The sequence below is a fragment of the Octopus sinensis genome, linkage group LG24 (genome assembly GCF_006345805.1).
Source record: "Octopus sinensis linkage group LG24, ASM634580v1, whole genome shotgun sequence".
NCBI classification, from domain to species: domain Eukaryota; kingdom Metazoa; phylum Mollusca; class Cephalopoda; order Octopoda; family Octopodidae; genus Octopus; species Octopus sinensis.
Window position 1 is genome coordinate 10,956,323 of NC_043020.1, and position 19,373 is coordinate 10,975,695.

General features: G+C 36.7%; 2 protein-coding genes across 3 annotated transcripts in view; one reads left to right on the plus strand and one right to left on the minus strand.

Moving 5' to 3' along the window:
* The window catches only part of LOC115223903, a 117,918-nt gene that overhangs the window by 84,959 nt on the left and 13,586 nt on the right, over window positions 1-19,373 (minus strand). The window lies entirely within an intron of this gene.
* On the plus strand, window positions 499-4,976 carry LOC115223904. The gene is made up of 4 exons (XM_029794630.2): window positions 499-809; window positions 2,506-2,545; window positions 3,861-3,908; window positions 4,469-4,976. The coding sequence occupies exons 1-4, from the start codon at window positions 723-725 to the stop codon at window positions 4,852-4,854; spliced, it is 561 nt and encodes a 186-aa protein (XP_029650490.1). The 5' UTR covers window positions 499-722; the 3' UTR covers window positions 4,855-4,976.

Consider the following 19,373-nt stretch of genomic DNA (forward strand, 5'->3'; position numbering starts at 1 on the left):
TAAAATGAGTACCAGTGAAACACTGTGAAACCTCTCCCCACCAAATTTCAGGTCTTGTGCCTGTAGTAGAAAGGGTATTGATACTGTTTCTATTGCCAATTGCAAAAAAAAAAAAAATTATAAAAAAAACTGGATATAAGTAAATTAAGTAAATGTGATTGGAGGAGAGATAGAAAAGAATAGAAAGAAAGAGAGAGAAGGACAAAGAGCGAGAGGAGATAGAGAGGGGGAGAAAGAAAGAGAGGAGTGACAGGAGGAGATAGAAAGCGAAAGACAAGAGAGGAAAGAGAAGATAGAGAGGGGGAGAGAGAAGATAGAGAAGGGGAGAGAGAAGATAGAGAGGGGGAGAGAGGAGATAGAGAAGGGGAGAGAGAATGGGAGGAGATAGAAAGCGAAAGACAAGAGGGGAAAGAGATAGAGAGGGGGAGAGAGGAGATAGAGAAGGGGAGAAAGAAAGATAGGAGTGACAGGAGGAGATAGAAAGCGAAAGACAAGAGGGGAGAGAGAAGACAGAGAGGGGGAGAGAGAGAAGAGAAGCAGTTGAGTTAGCAAGAAAGTACCTGAGAAAGGTGTGTCAATGAAGCCTCATTCACTTCCTTGAAACTATATAAAGCCGACTTAAATTAAATCTCAAAAGTACATTACAAATGATGCCTTGTGGAGGTACTGAAGCAGCTGATCAAGGGACTGATCAAAAAAGAAAACGTTAGAACTATACTAAAATGCCATTAACAAAAAAGGAAGTACTAATAGTATTATGTGTACTAATAGTATTATGTATAGTGATCATTGTTGTAGCAGTAACTCAGGTAAATTCTTTTTATTTACTTTCGACAAAGGTGCCGAGTAGGCAGAACGGTCAGAACTCCACCAACGACTTTGTTTCCTCATAACTTGCAGATAAATGGATTTGTTTTACTCTCTTTTTTTTTACTCTTTTTTTACTCTTTTTACTTGTTTCAGTCATTTGACTGCGGCCATGCTGAAGCACCACCTTTTTTAGTCGAGCAAATCGACCCCGGGACTTATTCTTTGTAAGTCCAGGACTTATTCTATCGGTCTCTTTTGCCGAACCGCTAGGTGACAGGAGACGTAAACACACCAGCATTGGTTGACAAGCAATGCTAGGGGGACAGACACACACACACATATATATATATACATATATACGACAGGCTTCTCTCAGTTTCCATCTACCAAATCTACTCACAAGGCATTGGTCAGCCTGGGGCTATAGCAGAAGACACTTTCCCAAGATGCCATGCAGTGGGACTGTTTTTTCCCATTAAGTACTGATAGTCTTTTATTTATTTTCATTTATATATTTGTTTCAGTCATTTAATAAATTACTAAAAGAAAACTAGTCAACAAGCACACACACACATACAGTCATATAACACAATTTCTCTTTTACCTGCTTTTGAAATTTCAACTTCTATTCTGTAGATATATGTAATGTGTACAAGTCCACCACAGTTTTTTTCCCATTAAATACTGATAGTCTTTATTTATTTTCATTTATATATTTGTTCAGTCATTTAGTATATTACTAAAAGAAAACTAGTCAACAAGCACACACACATACAGTCATATGTCACAAACTTCTATTCTGTACATATATGTAATGTGTACGAGTCCTCCAAAGTTTTTTTCCCATTAAGTACCAAAAGTCTAGTATTTATTTTCATTTATATATTTGTTTCAGTCATTTAGTATATTACTAAAAGAAAACTAGTCAGCAAGCACACACACATACAGTCATATGTCACAATTTGATGTCGATGTCACTTATTTTGGTTTGAAATAAAGCGCTTGATCACTTAATAATCCTAACTTAATCCTGAGCAATGCTGGGCTATACTGATAGTATATATATATATATATATATATATATATATATATATATATATATAAAAACACAGGGAAGATAATCACCTCCACAGCAAATATAATCAGTGTCTTATAGATATCAGAATTACACAAACCATACTAGAATAGTTTATGTGTCAGGTGGTCTATATTTAATCCCCACTAAGATGTATTTTATAAAAGGTAGACACAAAGAAAAAATCCCTTCTCTGTAATTTTTACAGTCATTGGAGGTTCTTAAATTTTTAAAAGATACCGTTTTTCAAGGGAACATAACAAACATCTTATATAGTTTTTGTCTTAGGATCTTTCTTGTGATGTTACTACTAAGACCAAGTATTCTATTGAATCAGTAGATAAAAAAATTTAATCCAGATACAACAAACATCTTTCAGCCTTCAGACACCACAAGAAGAGACATGCAACAACCTTCTCCACATTAATCTGGAAGCTAAAGGATGACAACATCAGCTACAACATTAAATGTATTCGTACAAATATCAAGTCTGATCCAAGATTATAACAAGACAGTATCAGTCTTGATACAATCATTAAAAAGGACAGCAATATGATGTAAGTAATGCAAACAACAGCTGACACGATCTTATCTTAATTTTCTTTTTCTCTCTACTCTAGACACAAAGTAAAGTACCAGATCAGACACCAGATTCTAAATGTAAGTACATATTTTGCCATTATTTTGCTTTTTGCATGTTCATAATATCATGACACTGTAACATATTGTAACGTCAATGAAATCACTGAACATCTCCTTAATACACTACAGTCTTAAAATAGATAGCAATACCTTCAACATGAAAAAAAACAGACATACTAAAGAAATAAATGGCAAAAATACACACATCATTAAATATATGAAAGAGATGCCTACAATATTTGACTGGACAATGGCTTTAGATGACCATGTTAAGGCTCACGAAACTACTGTGCGATGTGTGAAATATATGGATGCTTATATATATTTCTATACTACCCACAAGGGGCTAAACATACAGGGGACAAAGAAGGACAGATAAACAGATTAAGCCAATTACATCGACCCCAATGCAAAACTGGTACTTAATTTATCAACACCAAAAGGATGAAAGGCAAAGTCGACCTCAGTGGAATTTGAACTCAGAACGTAACGACAGACGAAATACCACAAAGCATTTCGCCCGGCGTGCTAATATTTCTTATTTCTTTACTGCCCACAAGGGGCTAAACATAGAGGGAACAAACAAGGACAGACAAAGGTATTAAGTCGATTACATCGACCCCAGTGCGAAATTGGTACTTTATTTATCGACCCCGAATGGATGAAAGGCAAAGTCGACCTCGGCAGAATTTGAACTCAGAACGTAACAACAGACGAAATACCACAAAGCATTTCGCCTGGTGTGCTAACGTTTCTGCCACCTCGCCGCCTTAATGGATGCTTATATAGTCTTGGCACTCTTTCATTAATGGTTAATACTTGTTCTCCATATAGATCATTTTCATTATGGTTAATGATGATTGTAAAACAGTTAATATGTTGTATAATTGTTTATTAGATGCTAATCTGAAGTATTCAATATCTTTATATATAAAACTGTAGTTGTGAGTCTGTCTACTCCGATTTAGATTCCTAACTACTCCCACATTTTGCAGTGCAGTTTAACCAAAAGCGGGTATCTTATAGTTGTGATTCATATCGAGCTCTTCTAGGTATTAGTGCGCGTCTACAATGAGTCTACGATTTAAAAAAAAATTTACCATCATTTTTCCCCATTTTTAGTTCATTTTTCACTCGGTTTTATATAAGGGAAGAAAAATTCTAAAATGCTTATATAGTTACTTCCCTTACAAACCCAAGCAATGCCGGGCGATAATGCTAGTATGAAATACATCAGGAGGTACTCTTTTCTTTGAATAGTCTTCTGTTGATATTGAACCTATATTAAAATATATCCTTCTCACTGTCTGCTTTCTCTCTTCTTAATTTTCAGTTCACCATGCCTTGTTTCACCTAAAAACAAAGGTTTACAAAGAGTTGGGTGAGTTAATTTATACAGATTTATTGCACATTTTATCTCATAATTTCCATTATGCCCGTTAAATAACTGAAATTACAGATTTAAGGGTACTTTGCGAGCAAACAAGCATGCAAGCCTCCAACATGTGGCCATGCTGCAGCACCGCCTTTAATCAAGGAAATTGACCCCCAGGACTTATTCATTGTAAGCCTAGTACTTATTCTATCAGTCTCTTTTGCTGAACCGCTAAGTTACGGGGACGTAAACACACAAGCATTGGTTGTCAAGCGATGTTGGGGGGACAAACACAGACACACAAAAAGACACGCACACGTATATATATACATATATACGACGGGCTTCTTTCAGTTTCCATCTACCAAATCCACTCACAAGGCTTTGGTCGGCCCGAGGCTATAGTAGAAGACACTTGCCCAAGGTGTCACACAGTGGGACTGAACCCAGAACCATGTGGTTGGTAAGCGAGCTATTTACCACACAGCCACTCCTGCGCCTATATTGCTGTGTGAAAAAAATTAATATGTATTTATTGTTGTTGTTATTATTAATTTCCATTTCAGAGGAAATTACTTATTTGCAGTGGATGAAAGATGAGAAACAGCAAGTAGGCGACATAGAATTGATCAATGGAACCTATATTACTATACCACAAGATGGAGTTTATGACATAGAATGTGAAGTGCAACTTTATTTTTCAGAAGATACACCAGACTTTCATTTATTCCTAACTTTGTACACAAAGAATGAAACAAAGATTGAATCTAAGAAAAAGACTTTAGATTCCTTAGATAAAACAAAACATGTGCCAATAGGATTATCAGTTAAATACAAATTGAAAGCTAATGACAGAATCTTTCTGAAGATGAACATGGTAAAATTCATCAGCCCTGACAAGCACTCAAGCCACCTGTCTATCACCGTTTTGAACATAAATGATCCTCAATAAAAAGAGAGTGACAGCACTCTCATTTTATTGAGGGTCATTTATTTTAACCCTTTCGTTACCAGCCCGGCTCTGAGTACAAATGTCTTGTTTTCATAAGTTTTGAACTAAAATCTTCCACCAAACCTTAGTCCTAATTTATGTTCCTAACACTAGCTGAATGATAACTAAGTTATTGTACTAAATTCTTTGTTGTATTGTTTGTTTGTGAGTTTCTATAACTGTACCATGCAATGTATATATAAATTAGTATTCCATGTTGCATGTAAATATATATATATATATGTATATATATATATATATGTATATGTATATATATATATGTATGTATGTGTGGAAGCACAATGGCCAAGTGGTTAGGGCAGCGGACTTGCGGTCGTAGGATCGCGGTTTCAATTCCCAAACTGGGCGTTATGAGTGTTCATCGAGTGAAAACACCTAAATACTCCATGAAGCTCCGGCAGGGGGTGGTGATCCCTGCTGTACTCTTTCGCCACAACTTTCTCCCACTCTTTTTTCTGTTGGCCTGCTCGCTTAGCCAGTGGGGTGGCGTCATTCAAAGGCTAAAACAATGCGAACGCATTGTGATCAGCGATGAAGCCTTCTGGCTTAACAGACCCCAGTAGAACTGTCCAACCCATGCTAGCATGGAAAACGGACGCTAAACGATGATGATGATGACACACACACACATAATGTTTATTGTATTTTTTTAATTTTTATTTTTTTACTATTATTTTATTATGAAATTTTGAAATAAAGACAAATCTAAATGAATTAATGATTTGCCTTATGGAATTTGATGCATCAAATGTGTGATATGTATATTATGAATGCACACACACACACACACACACACACTGACTGTTTATTGTATTTTTTTTTATTTTACTATTATTTTATTATGAAATTTTGAAATAAAGACAAATCTAAATGAATTAATGATTTGCCTTATGGAATTTGATGCATCAAATGTGTGATATGTATATTATGCACGCACACACACACACATGATGTTTATTGTATTTTTTTTTTTTCTTATTTTACTATTATTTTATTATGAAATTTTGAAATAAAGACAAATCTAAATGAATTAATGATTTGCCTTATGGAATTTGATGCATCAAATGTGTGATATGTATATTATGCATGCGCGCGCACACACACACACACATGATGTTTATTGTATTTTTTTTTTATTTTACTATTATTTTATTATGAAATTTTGAAATAAAGACAAATCAAAATGAATTAATGATTTGCCTTATGGAATTTTATGCATCAAATGTGTGATATGTATATTATGAATGCACACACACACACACACATAATGTTTATTGTATTTTTAAAATTTTTTTTTTTTTACTATTTTATTATGAAATTTTGAAATAAAGACAAATCTAAATGAATTAATGATTTGCCTTATGGAATTTTATGTATCAAATGTGTGATGTGTATATTATGAATGCATACACACACACACAAACATAATGTTTATTGTATTTTTTAATTTTTATTATTTTACTATTATTTTATTATGAAATTTCGAAATAAAGAGAAATCAAAATGAATTAATGATTTGCCTTATGGAATTTTATGTATCAAATGTGTGATGTGTATATTATGAATGCACACACACACACACAAACATAATGTTTATTGTATTTTTTTTATTTTTATTATTTTACTATTTTATTATGAAATTTTGAAATAAAGAGAAATCAAAATGAATTAATGATTTGCCTTATGGAATTTGATGCATCAAATGTGTGATGTGTATACTATGCATGCATGCACACACACACACACACAGTCACACATATCTAGAGTAATAAAGTAGTCAGATGTTGGATGATTATATCTATATTTATTTATTTACATCTCATTTACATTGTTAGCGCTTTACATAGATAGATAGAGATACATACATATATATACTCTTTTTTACTCTTTTACTTGTTTCAATCATTTGACTGTGGCCATGCTGGAGCACCACCTTTTTAGTCGAGGAAATTGACCCCAGGACTTATTCTTTGTAAGCCTAGTACTTATTCTATAGGTCTCTTTTGCCAAACCACTAAGTGACGGGGACGTAAACACACCAGCACCGGTTGTCAAGCAATGTTGGGAGGACAGACACACAAACATACATGCACACATATATATATATATATATATACATATATACGACGGGCTTCTTTCAATTTCCATCTATCAAATCCACTCACAAGGCTTTGGTCGGCCCAAGGCTATAGTAGAAGACACTTGCCCAAGGTGCCACACAGTGGGACTGAACCCGGACCATGTGGTTGGTAAGTGAGCTATTTACCACACAGCCACTCCTGCGCCTATATTGCTGTGTGAAAAAAATAAAAATGTATCTGTTGTTGTTGTTATTATTAATTTCCATTTCAGAGGGAATGACTTTTTTGCAGTGGATTAAAGATGAGAACCAGCAAGAAGGCGACATAGAATTGATCAATGGAACCTATATTACTATACCACAAGATGGAGTTTATGACATAGAATTTGTAGTACAACTTTATTTTTCAGAAGATACACCAGACTTTCATTTATTCCTAACTTTGTACACAAAGAATGAAACAAAGATTGAATCTAAGAAAAAGACTTTACATTCCTCACATATATCAAAACATGTGCCAATAGAATTATCAGTTAAATACAAATTGAAAGCTAATGACAGAATCTTTCTGAAGATGAACAGGGTAAAATTCATCAGCCCTGACAAGCACACAAGCCACCTGTCTATCACCGTTTTGAAAATAAATGAACCTCAATAAAATGTGAGTGACAGCACTCTCATTTTATTGAGGGTCATTTATTTTAACCCTTCCGTTACCAGCCCGGCTGAAACCGGCTCTGGCTCTGAGTACAAATGTCTTGTTTTCAAAAGTTTTGAATTAAAATCTTCCACCAAACCTTAGTCCTAATTTATGTTCCTAACACTAGCTTAATGATAACTAAGTTATTGTACTAAATTCTTTGTTATATTTAAAGTAATTGAAAGAAACACAGAGCATCTCAAAATAAATACAGTTATAAATACAGTTATAGTGTTTGGGACATAAATTAACATAAATTAAAATAAATTAACATGAAATTTTATTGGAAGGTTTTAATTTATACCAATTTGACCCTTGACCCTTTTGTTACCATATTTCAGCTGAAATGCACTGCTTTTGTTTCAGTTAATTCTAACAATATTGAAGAATTTTAGTTAAGTAATTTTGTCATTATTATCCATTTTGTTTAAATACACTGCCTGTATTTCTATTAATTTTTAAAATAATGAAGAATTCAGTAAAAGAAACTTCATCATCATTAACCCTTTCATTACCAACCCAGCTGAAATTGGCTCTGGCTCTGAGTACAAATGTCTTGTTTTCATAAGTTTTGAATTAAAATCTTCCACCAAACCTTAGAGCCAGGGCCGGTTTCAGCCAGGTTGGTAACGAAAGGATTAAATATAACAAAGAATTTAGTACAATAACTTAATTATCATTCAGCTAGTGTTAGGAACATAAATTGTGACTAAGGTTTGGTGGAAGATTTTAATTCAAAACTTATGAAAACAAGACATTTGTACTCAGAGCCAGAGCCAATTTCAGCTGGGTTGGTAATGAAAGGGTTAATGATGATGAAGTTTCTTCTAACAGTATAGAAGAATTTTAGTTAAGTAATTTTGTCATTATTAACCATTTTGTTGAAATGCCTGTATTTCTATTAATTTTTAAAATAATGAAGAATTCAGTAAAAGAAACTTCATCATCATTAACCCTTTCGTTACCAATCCAGCTGAAACCAGCTCTGGCTCTGTAGTACAAATGTCTTGTTTTCATAAGTTTTGAACTAAAATCTTCCACCAAACCTTAGTCCCAATTTATGTTCCTAACACTAACTGAATGATAACTAAGTTATTGTACTAAATTCTTTGTTATATTTAATCCTTTCGTTACCAACCTGGCTGAAACCGGCCCTGGCTCTAAGTACAGATGTCTTGTTTTCAAAAGTTATGAATTAAAATCTTCCACCAAACCTTAGTCCCAATTTATGTTCCTAACACTAACTGAATGATAACTAAGTTATTGTACTAAATTCTTTGTTATATTTAATCCTTTCGTTACCAACCTGGCTGAAACCGGCTCTGGCTCTAAGTACAGATGTCTTGTTTTCAAAAGTTATGAATTAAAATCTTCCACCAAACCTTAGTCCCAATTTATGTTCCTAACACTAACTGAATGATTACTAAGTTATTGTACTAAATTCTTTGTTATATTTAATCCTTTCGTTACCAACCTGGCTGAAACCGGCTCTGGCTCTAAGTACAGATGTCTTGTTTTCAAAAGTTATGAATTAAAATCTTCCACCAAACCTTAGTCCCAATTTATGCTCCTAACACTAGCTGAATGATAACTAAGTTATTTTACTAAATTCTTTGTTATATTTAAAGTAATTGAAAGAAATACGGAGCATCTCAAAATAAATACAGTAATGAAAGGGTTAAACACAAGTCAATCATTTTTTTTGAGAGTTTCTCTTTGACTGTAAAACCTCTTGTGGGTAAGAGATTCTTTTGATTTCTTCTTTTCTGTTACCAATTTTAATTATTGGTTTGTGGTTATGTTGAGGCACTTTCCTGGATAGTTACATTTGACTGTAACAAATTCTTTGTACTTTGTCTGGTATTCATTTAGTTCTTTTCCAAAGATACTTATTTCTTTACTACCCACAAGGAGCTAAAAACAGAGGGGACAGACAGACAGACAGACGGATCGAGTCGATTTTATCACCCCAGTGCATAACTGGTACTTATTCAATCGACCCCGAAAGGATGAAAGGCAAAGTCGACCTCGGCAGAATTTGAACTCAGAATGAAGCGGCAGACGAAATACGGTTACATGATACTAAATGATACTAAATACGAAAAGTCTACGTTTTTTAATTCAACCACCTCTTCTTCCTACAATCCCATTGAAGCCACACATGCAAAGACATACACAAAAACACACTAACATGAAGACACCCACATACTCACATACACACACACATGCACATGCATGCATGCACACAAGTGCACATACACATGCAATACACACACACATATATATACATACACACACATGCACATACATATCCATACATATATAGTTTCACTTCTGCTGGTCTTACATCAAAACTAAAACCACTTAGCAAACTTGCTTATCTTTGTATTCATTCTATTCCCATTCTTCACTCTTCTTAATTATTGTTATTATTGCTACGCCTTACATATATGGCCCAGTGGTTAGGGCAGCGGACTCGCGGTCGTAGGATCGCGGTTTCGATTCCCAGACCGGGCGTTGTGAGTGTTTATTGAGCGAAAACACCTAAAAGCTCCACGAGGCTCTGGCAGGGGATGGTGGTGATCCCTGCTGTACTCTTTCACCACAACTTTCTCTCACTCTTACTTCCTGTTTCTGTTGTACCTGTATTTCAAAGGGCCGGCCTTGTCACTCTCTGTGTCACACTGAATATCCACGAGAACTACGTTAAGGGTACACATGTCTGTGGAGTGCTCAGCCACTTACACGTTAATTTCATGAGCAGGCTGTTCCACTAATCGGATCAACCGGAACCCTTGTCGTTGTAACCGATGGAGTGCTTCCATCCATATGTGACATTATAATTTAATCAGATTTCCTTCAGTACCTGAGTCCTTCACTTTCAATTTATCTCTCTGTCTTGAATTCTCTCTCTCATTTAACAATCTGTCAATCTCTCTTACCAGTCCATCTTTCAATTTCTACCATAATACTCAATTTCTATTATAAATTTCAATTTACCCCCACTCAGTCTCTATCTATAAGCTTCTACAGGAACTTTAATTTCTGTTGGAATTTCCAATTCAACTCTCCTAGAAATCTTTATGGAGGACTGTCTATTCATGCCATCTTCATTGAATCTTATTCTCCCCTCACACCCATCCCTCACTGCTGCTACAACTCCAACCACCTCCACCACCACGGTCACTACTACTACAACCCTCAGCCACTGCTACTACTACTATTTTGGCCACTGGTCATTTTAACAATTACAGCCAATGAACCTAGTCAAGACAACCATTATACTTCCCATCACGTGGACTCTGTTGAGGCTAGTAAGAAACAATTATGAACTTTTTCCTTACACTTAACTTTTAAAAGTATTTTTGATAAGGTTCGTTTTTTCAAGAACTGAAACATGTAAAATCTCTAAGAAAATTAAAATTTATCTTATATAGTGGTGTTTTCAAACTTCTTTTATATATATATATATCATCATCATCATCATCATTGTTTAACGTCCGCTTTCCATGCTAGCATGGGTTGGACGGTTCAACTGGGGTCTGGCAAGCCCGAAGGCTGCACCAGGCCAGTCAGATCTGGCAGTGTTTCTACAGCTGGATGCCCTTCCTAACGCCAACCACTCCGTGAGTGTAGTGGGTGCTTTTTACGTGCCACCTGCACAGGTGCCAGGCGAGGCTGGCAACGGCCACGGTCAGATTGGTGCATTTTACGTGCAACTGGCACGGAAGCCAGTCGAGGCAGCACTGGCTTCGGCCACGATTCAGATGGTGCTTTTTACATACCACCAGTGCAGGGGTCCTGGCATCTGCCAGGTGACAATCATAGGATTGGTTCAATTTCAATTCCGATTTCGATTATATATATATATATATATATATACATATATATATATATATAAGTATATATAATAATAATAATAATAATAATTCTGTTGTGTCTGGGGAGAGTCATTTTCTTTTTGTGCCTTAAAATCTAACACATTCACTGGTAAAATTTCCACCTTATTTTTATTTTCCTAAAATTTTCGTTACGTCTAGCAACCTATACAATAGTATTAAGAGTCAAAACTATTGAAAAGGTTGCAAGATGCAATGAAAATTTTAGGAAAGTAAAAATAAAAATAAAGTGGAAATTTTACCGGTGAATGTGTTTGATTCTTTCTTGTGTAGTGATTCCGTCTTTACATTGGTACAAGGGGAATATGTGAAATTTAGGATTTTTGTCTTTAGTGCACGAGTCTATCTGGCTAAGAAGGAATCAACAAGGAGAATCTTTTTATTTAAAAATTCCAAACGCATCTTAATATGCAAACTCCACGATAACCATACTCCTTTTTTCTGACATCCTATCTGACAAAAAATTGATAATCCCAATTGAAGAGCATAAAATCCACAGAGTTGTCACCCCTTACTAACAGGAACTGGATAACTCCTACCCCATTTCCTGTTTTGACATTCACTTAACAAACACCATAAACTAAGCACCACGTTTAATCACATGGATCTTAATCCTCCAAAGAAATTTTTCCAAGGACAAATATTGAACTCAAAAAGCTTAAAGACTCTACAATCTATCGGTATACTTATTTTTTAATTTTTGTATATGTTTATTATTATTTTTTTGAAAAAAACATTGTAAATTTCTTTTTTCTCCTTCCTCAATTTAGAAAAAAAAAGGGTCTGTGTTACTGTAGCTTTTAGCCCCAGGAAATCATCGTCTCCAGCTGGCTTTAGGCACACTTTCTGTGCCCTTATGGTATTTGCAAAGGGAGGTCATCCCTCTCTCGTAAACCTAAGTGATACGCACGGACTGCAGTTTCTAGGTTTTTGCCTCTTGTCAACATACAGCAATCACCGGTTTACGATGAAGGGAGACCTGTTTGCAAATACTTATTGTTTTTCTAGTAACTTCCGTCACTGATTTCGAAAAACTGTCTGCAAGGAATAATAAATCTCTGAAAGAGATCTAAACAGTAACCACTCGCCAACGTAAAGTACACTAACCATCTCAATATGGCTAACCACTAAGGGTGGGTGTTACTGTAGCTTTTAGCCCCAGGAGATCATCGTCTCCAGCTGGCTTTAGGCACACTTTCTGACAACATCCTGTCACTATTATGTTTACATACAGAAAGCGTGTGTATAAAATTATAGAATTATTTTGTTTGTTAATTGTTTAAATTATTTTCCGTTGCTTTCGTTTTAGCCTTTCGTTTCTTTTTTCTTAAGCAATGGAAAATTGTTTAAACATTACACGTGTATCTCAAAACAAAAATAAAACAAATAATTTTAGACACACGCGTAACAATTAAATTAATTTAACAATTAAGAAAAAAAAAACGAAAGGCTAAAATTTAGGGTTAGGGTTAGTGTTAGAGTTAGTGACAGGATGTTGTCTCAGTTTTAGATGCAGCAAATGATTTTAGCTCAATAGAGGCCATTGATTGGTTAAAATTGAAAAATTAAACAACGTTAAACTTACAAATTACAATTTTCTCAAGAAAGCCAAGAGAAAAATGTCTTTTATTTTGACACATTCTACCAGTATACAAAGTTTAAAAGTGTTTAATTAACTAGAAACTGTGTTGACAACTGCCATTCAAAAGGAAAAGATCCGATTTTGGGAGACACTTGGGCGGGGTCTAGATCGGACACCTTTTACCCGATTTCAATCAAATTTTCAACATGGTAAAGTGGAAGTGGATTTGTAATTCAAACACAGAAATCTAATTTTTTATAAATGGAAGAGAGATAGATAGAGAAAGATAAAGAGTGAGAGAAAGCGAAGGAGAGTCCGAGAGAAAGGAAGAGTAAGAGAGTGGAAAAGTGAGAAAGGAGAGAGAAACAAAGAGGGAGAATGTGGTGATAAGAAACAGAAAGAAAGCAAGAGAAAGTAACAACCACAGCCTCACCCACACATAGAGTGGGTCACCTTTAGCAAGTCATAATATAAAACCGGTTTTAACCGGTTTTATAAAACTGTTTTCAAGGCCTAATTGTAATGTCAGATACTTTCACTTTAATAGTTTCACTTTAATACTGAAACTATTATCTCACATATATACAGGCATACATACATATACACATACATACATACATATATATAATATATATATATTATGTATATGTATGTATATATATATGTATATATATATGGGGTTTTTTCATTCAATCAGGATAAAAAACTGATAAACCGATTCCTCATAGGATTTCCCACTAAAATAGGCTACACCTCATTTTCAACCATAACTTTTACCAATTTTGACACATTTTGCTCAAACGTGAAGCCAGCATTACTTAGGACTCATTGCTGACCTTTAGGAACATTGTGCACTCTAGGACTAACTTATATTTTGCGTTTGCGGCTCTGTTGGTGGCTAATGAACCCTGCTCTTGACAAGCATACACGACTGCAAACATTGCAAACCAAGCCTTCCCCATTCGCTATGCTATCAGTGTACTTTCAAGCAGCACACTTAAATTCTTCATAAAGAATATGTGCTTTTTCAAAGGTGTTGACCCCCTCTTTAACCTGCTTCCTCCATCTGTGGCAATGACAGACATTACTCTCCCAGTCAGTCTCCTGCATATTACAGGCCTTTAATGAGGACTTGACACTCCTTAAATCACAGCCTTGATTTTTGCTGATGACCCTTTCCACTAACAAGTTTCCCATATAGCATCTGTTTAGGGATTCTGCTGTCCTTCATTCTAATAAGGTGTCCAGTCCAACATAACCAGTGCTTGTGCACCATCACCTCAATACTCAAGAGATCAGCTTTCCTCAAGACCTGTGTGTCTGGAGTTTTTAAGGTCCAGCCAACATTCAGAATGTGTCTCAGACATCTCTGATGGAAACGTTCAAGGACCTTTACATGACGTTTGTAAAGGGTCCATGTCTCACATGAGTAAAGGAGCAATGTCAGTACACATGCATGGTACACAGCAATTTTTGTTTGCCTTGTGATGCCATGCTGGGACCAGACATGAGGCTCCAGAAACCAGAAGGAACCAATTGTTCTCTGTAGCCTGAAAGATATTTCATCATCCACGGAGCAAGAACAGCTGAGTGTGCTGCCAGGTAGACAACCAAGATAGCTGGTTCCACATATGGATTTCCTGGTGCAGGCTGGAACATTACAACAGTCTTGTCCAGGCGAATGCTGAGTCCAAATGCCTTGCAGGAAGCATCAATATGATTCATAAGTATTTTATCATGTTACCCACTGTATGAGTGACTAAGTCATAGTCATCTACAAAAAGGAGGTCACGAATAAGAGACTGGAAAACTTTTGAATTGGCAGCAAATCGGCAACAGATTAAAGAGGCAGCCAGAAGATAAATACCTGACATATATTTCAAGAGAGCTAACCTTAGCAAAAGCATGAGTAAAAGCAGTAGGAAAGTAAAAAAGAAAGAGAGTTAGGACAAGGATGTCACCCTGTGTGATACCATTCTCTACAGGAATGGGTTCAACCATACCTCCACCAGCATTAACCCAAGCCTCATCCCATCATGAAATGATTTAATTATAGATACAAAGTGATCCAGACATCTAAGTTTGCCAAGTATTTTCCATAGAAAAGCCCTATTCACAGTATCAAAGGCCTTCGTTAAATCAATAAATACCTGGACAAGATCCGTATTCTGCTCAAAGCACTTTTCCTGCATCTGTATTGCTGTGAAAATCGTATCCATTGTCCCTCTACCATATCGGAAGCCACATTGAGATTCAGATAGGACATCATTTACGAGACACCCCTTCAGGCAGGTAAGAAGAATATTTGTCAGAACCCTGCCAGCAGCTGATAGTAGAGCAATACTTCTGTAGTTACCACACATTATTCTGGCTCCTTTTCTTTTATAAAGAGGAAGAATAATTGCATCCTTCCAGTCCTTAGGGATTGCACCATCCCTCCAGACTACACTAATATGTTCATGAAGAGACTGTATGATGTAATCACCACCAAATCACAAACCTCAGCACAAATTCCATCCCTTCCAGGTGCCCTACCAAAATTCAATTTACTTATTGCTGTCATTACCTCATCTATTGAAGGCATGGAATTTAAGGAGCCGATGATAGCTTTTTTTGTTGCATAGTATCAATAATTCACAACTGACTCGTGGTTTAGGAGTTCAATCCAGCAACCTGTGATTTCTCTTGATTTAGTGAATAGAGTAGAATACTCCATGGAGGGCAAAGGAGCTGATGCAGAGCTCTTAGGCCCATAAACTTGCTTCATAAGATGGTAGAGCTTTGTGGTATGGAAGTAGAACACTCCTATTTGGTTGGCTCCTAATGGACTGAGCCACAATATAAATCGACATGTGCAGAGAGAGTCAGTGAGTTGTGTAAGCCAAGAGTTGCATATTGTCAAGCGTAATTACAAGTATTGTGTATCTTGAGTGGAACAGTTTGTGAGGATGTTATTTATTATCCTGTTATATCATACATCGAATGTGCAATGCAACAGTGGCGACGAGGATTTGGACAATATTGCCACTGATACAACAGTGGTGTCAAGGTTTCGAACAGTACCAAGGATTCAAACAACATTGAAACTGAGAATAGTACTGAAATGGAAGGAGTTACCGAAAGCAGTCATAGAACAACAAGAAGAACAGCAGCAGCAACTACAGAAGTTAACAGAGTTGTTACTGCGGTCATGAAATGCAACAGAATCATTTTCAGTGGACGGTGTTGCAAACTCCATCAAAGAATTTCAGTACAAACCAGATAAAGGAACTACTTTTACTGCGTATTACAAACGATACAGAGACATATTTAGAAGGGAATGCAAGGGATGGTCTAGTGAAAGGAAGATAAGGCTCTTTTTGCAAAAACTTGATCCCCTGGAACACGAAAGTTTTTGTAACTTTATTTTGCTGAGAAAGCCCACGGAATTGTGTTTCGATGAAATTTATTTTATTTTATCTAGTTTCAGCTCACGAGCTGTGGCCATGCTGGGGCACACCGCCATTTGGTGTTGCTACATGATTTTACTTCACGAATGCTTTTTAGCAATTGCCATTTGGTGCATGAGAGAGTTCGATGCAGCTGCCCTCATCTGCACCTCCTGCCGTGAAGTTGGTTCATCTGGGACACCTGACAGGAGGAGATCCAGTTTTATTTTAAAGACATCTGCATCCACCCCATGCAGGTCTCTCAGGTTCTTCGGGGGGATATTGAAGAGCTGTGGACCTCTGAAGCCCAGGCTATCACAGTATCTTGTCCTACATCTTGATGGCAAATTTGGAGTCCTTAGCACTATGCAGTGGCGCCCAGTTCTAGTATTTGTGTAACTCTTATTATTTTGACTAATATTTTTAGTGGAAAAAGTTTACTGTTTAACATTCAGTGGGAATGTTTAAATTTAAAGAAGAATGAGTCTGACGACTTGGTAACATATGCTGGTATTGTTAATAAGGCTTGTGAAAGGTTTAAGCTTGGAGAATTAATGCCAAATATGTTCAAGTGTCTAATATTCGTTAAAGGGCTTGTAGCAATGGAAGACATGGAAATTAGAAAAAGAATATTATCAAAATTGAATCAAAATGTTGAACTAATCTTACAGAAAGTGACTGAGGAATGCCAAAAAATAATAAACCTTCAATAACAGATCCACCTGTAATAATTTCATCAGCAAAAAGGAGTTCCCACGGGCAACAAGTCTTAAATTCCAGTTATTGTTTTAAGGAATATGATGAAAAGTAGGGGACAGTGAAGTGAGCTCTGGCTGACCAAAAACTCTCAGATTTTTCAATTCTATTTTACTATTATCCTCATTTTCTGTCTCGTTAAATTATGCTACACAAATCCCCAAAATATTATTTTTCTCCCTCATGTTCTAACCACTACCCCCCTCTCTCTCTGCCTCACTCTCTCTCTCTCTATCTCCCTCTCTCGGCCTCACTCTGTCTGTCTGTCTCCCTCTCTCTCTTTCGATTACCACTCGCTTAGCCAAGACTTCCTCCACCACCACCACCACCACCACCACCACCCTATATAAACTAGTGCATGCACTCAGATTCCCCTACTCGATTCTTTCTATTAATGCCTCCACCAAAGGAATACATATCCAGAAGATGAACTCATCTAAATTTGCAAGTTCGCAGTATGACCGCCCTCCCACCCCTCCACCTGTACCGAAAGTTCCTATTCTCTGTCATCCTTTAGTTGTCTCCCATGAACACTTCTAAAGGCTTTATGCCATCCATACCCCCAACTCAGGGTTATCTCCTATGTAAGGTAGTGATCATATAGTGCAAAAATATGATAGTGTAGTGTATGCAGGTTGAATTGAAAGCTATTGTTTGCTTATGAAGTCTGCTAAATGCGAGCTTTCTTTTCAGGTACCTGACGCTGCTGTCCTCCGTCCCAGGGTCTCACAGGCCCATAACTCCCACACCCTCAGGGTTGGCACTCTCAACGTCGACACACTGAAAGGTAGGTCTCTTTTACTCTTTTACTTGTTTCAGACATTTGACTGCGGCCATGCTGGAGCACCGCCTTTTAATCGAGCAACTCGACCCCGGGACTTATTCTTTTGTAAGCCCAGTACTTATTCTATCGGTCTCTTTTGCTGAACCGCTAAGTAACGGGGACATAAACACACCAGCATCGGTTGTCAAGCTATGCTAGGGGGACCAACACAGACACACAAACACACACATGCATATATATATATATATATATATATATATATATATATATATACATATATACGATGGGTTTCTTCCAGTTTCCGTCTACCAAATCCACTCACAAGGCTTTGGTCAGCCCGAGGCTATAGTAGAAGACACTTGCCCAAGGTGCCACGCAGTGGGACTGAATCAGGAACCATGTGGTTGGTAAACAAGCTACTTACCACACAGCCACTCCTGCTGGTGAGATTGTTGAGATGCTTGAACGGAGATGTGTCAATATGTACTGCATCCAAGAAGTAAGATGGAGAGGAGGTTCCGCTAGGTTCTTCACAGGCAAAGAACACAGGTACAAGATTTTTCTGGGCAGGGAACATTGACGGGGTCGGGGCTTGGGTATACTTCTTGTGGAGAAATAGGTGGACAAGGTAATCGAGGTTGTCAGGGTATGAAACAGAATACTTAAGATTAGATTAGTACTTCATCATGGGTTAGCAACCAATATCTCGGCCTATGCCCACATAGATGATCGTTCACTTGCACTAAATGAGGCTGCAAAGAGAGAGGTTTGGAGACGCCACTATGAGAGGTTGCTCAATAAAGAAAATGAATGGGAGAAAGAGAGTCTGCCGAATGTCGACCCAACAGAGGGACCAGCTATCTGAGTTGACAGTACCTTGGTAGATAAAGCAATTAAGAGTATGAAGACAGGGAAAGCCCCCGGTCCATCAGGAATCACTGCAGAGATGCTTAAAATATCTGGCTGTGTTGGCTATAGCCTCGTTGCCTCGTCACCCGTATAGTTAACCAGGCGATACACGAAGGAGTCATGCTCAATCACTGGTGTAGCAGCACTATAGTCAACTGCTACAAAGGTGAAGGTAACGCTTTAGATACAAATAATTACAGAGGTATCACACACATATACATACTAAAAAGATGTACACATATGTATTGCTGTCTGTACATATACATGACAACACACCCCTTCAGTTACTCTGTCTCTCTTTCTCTCTCTCTCTCTCTCTCT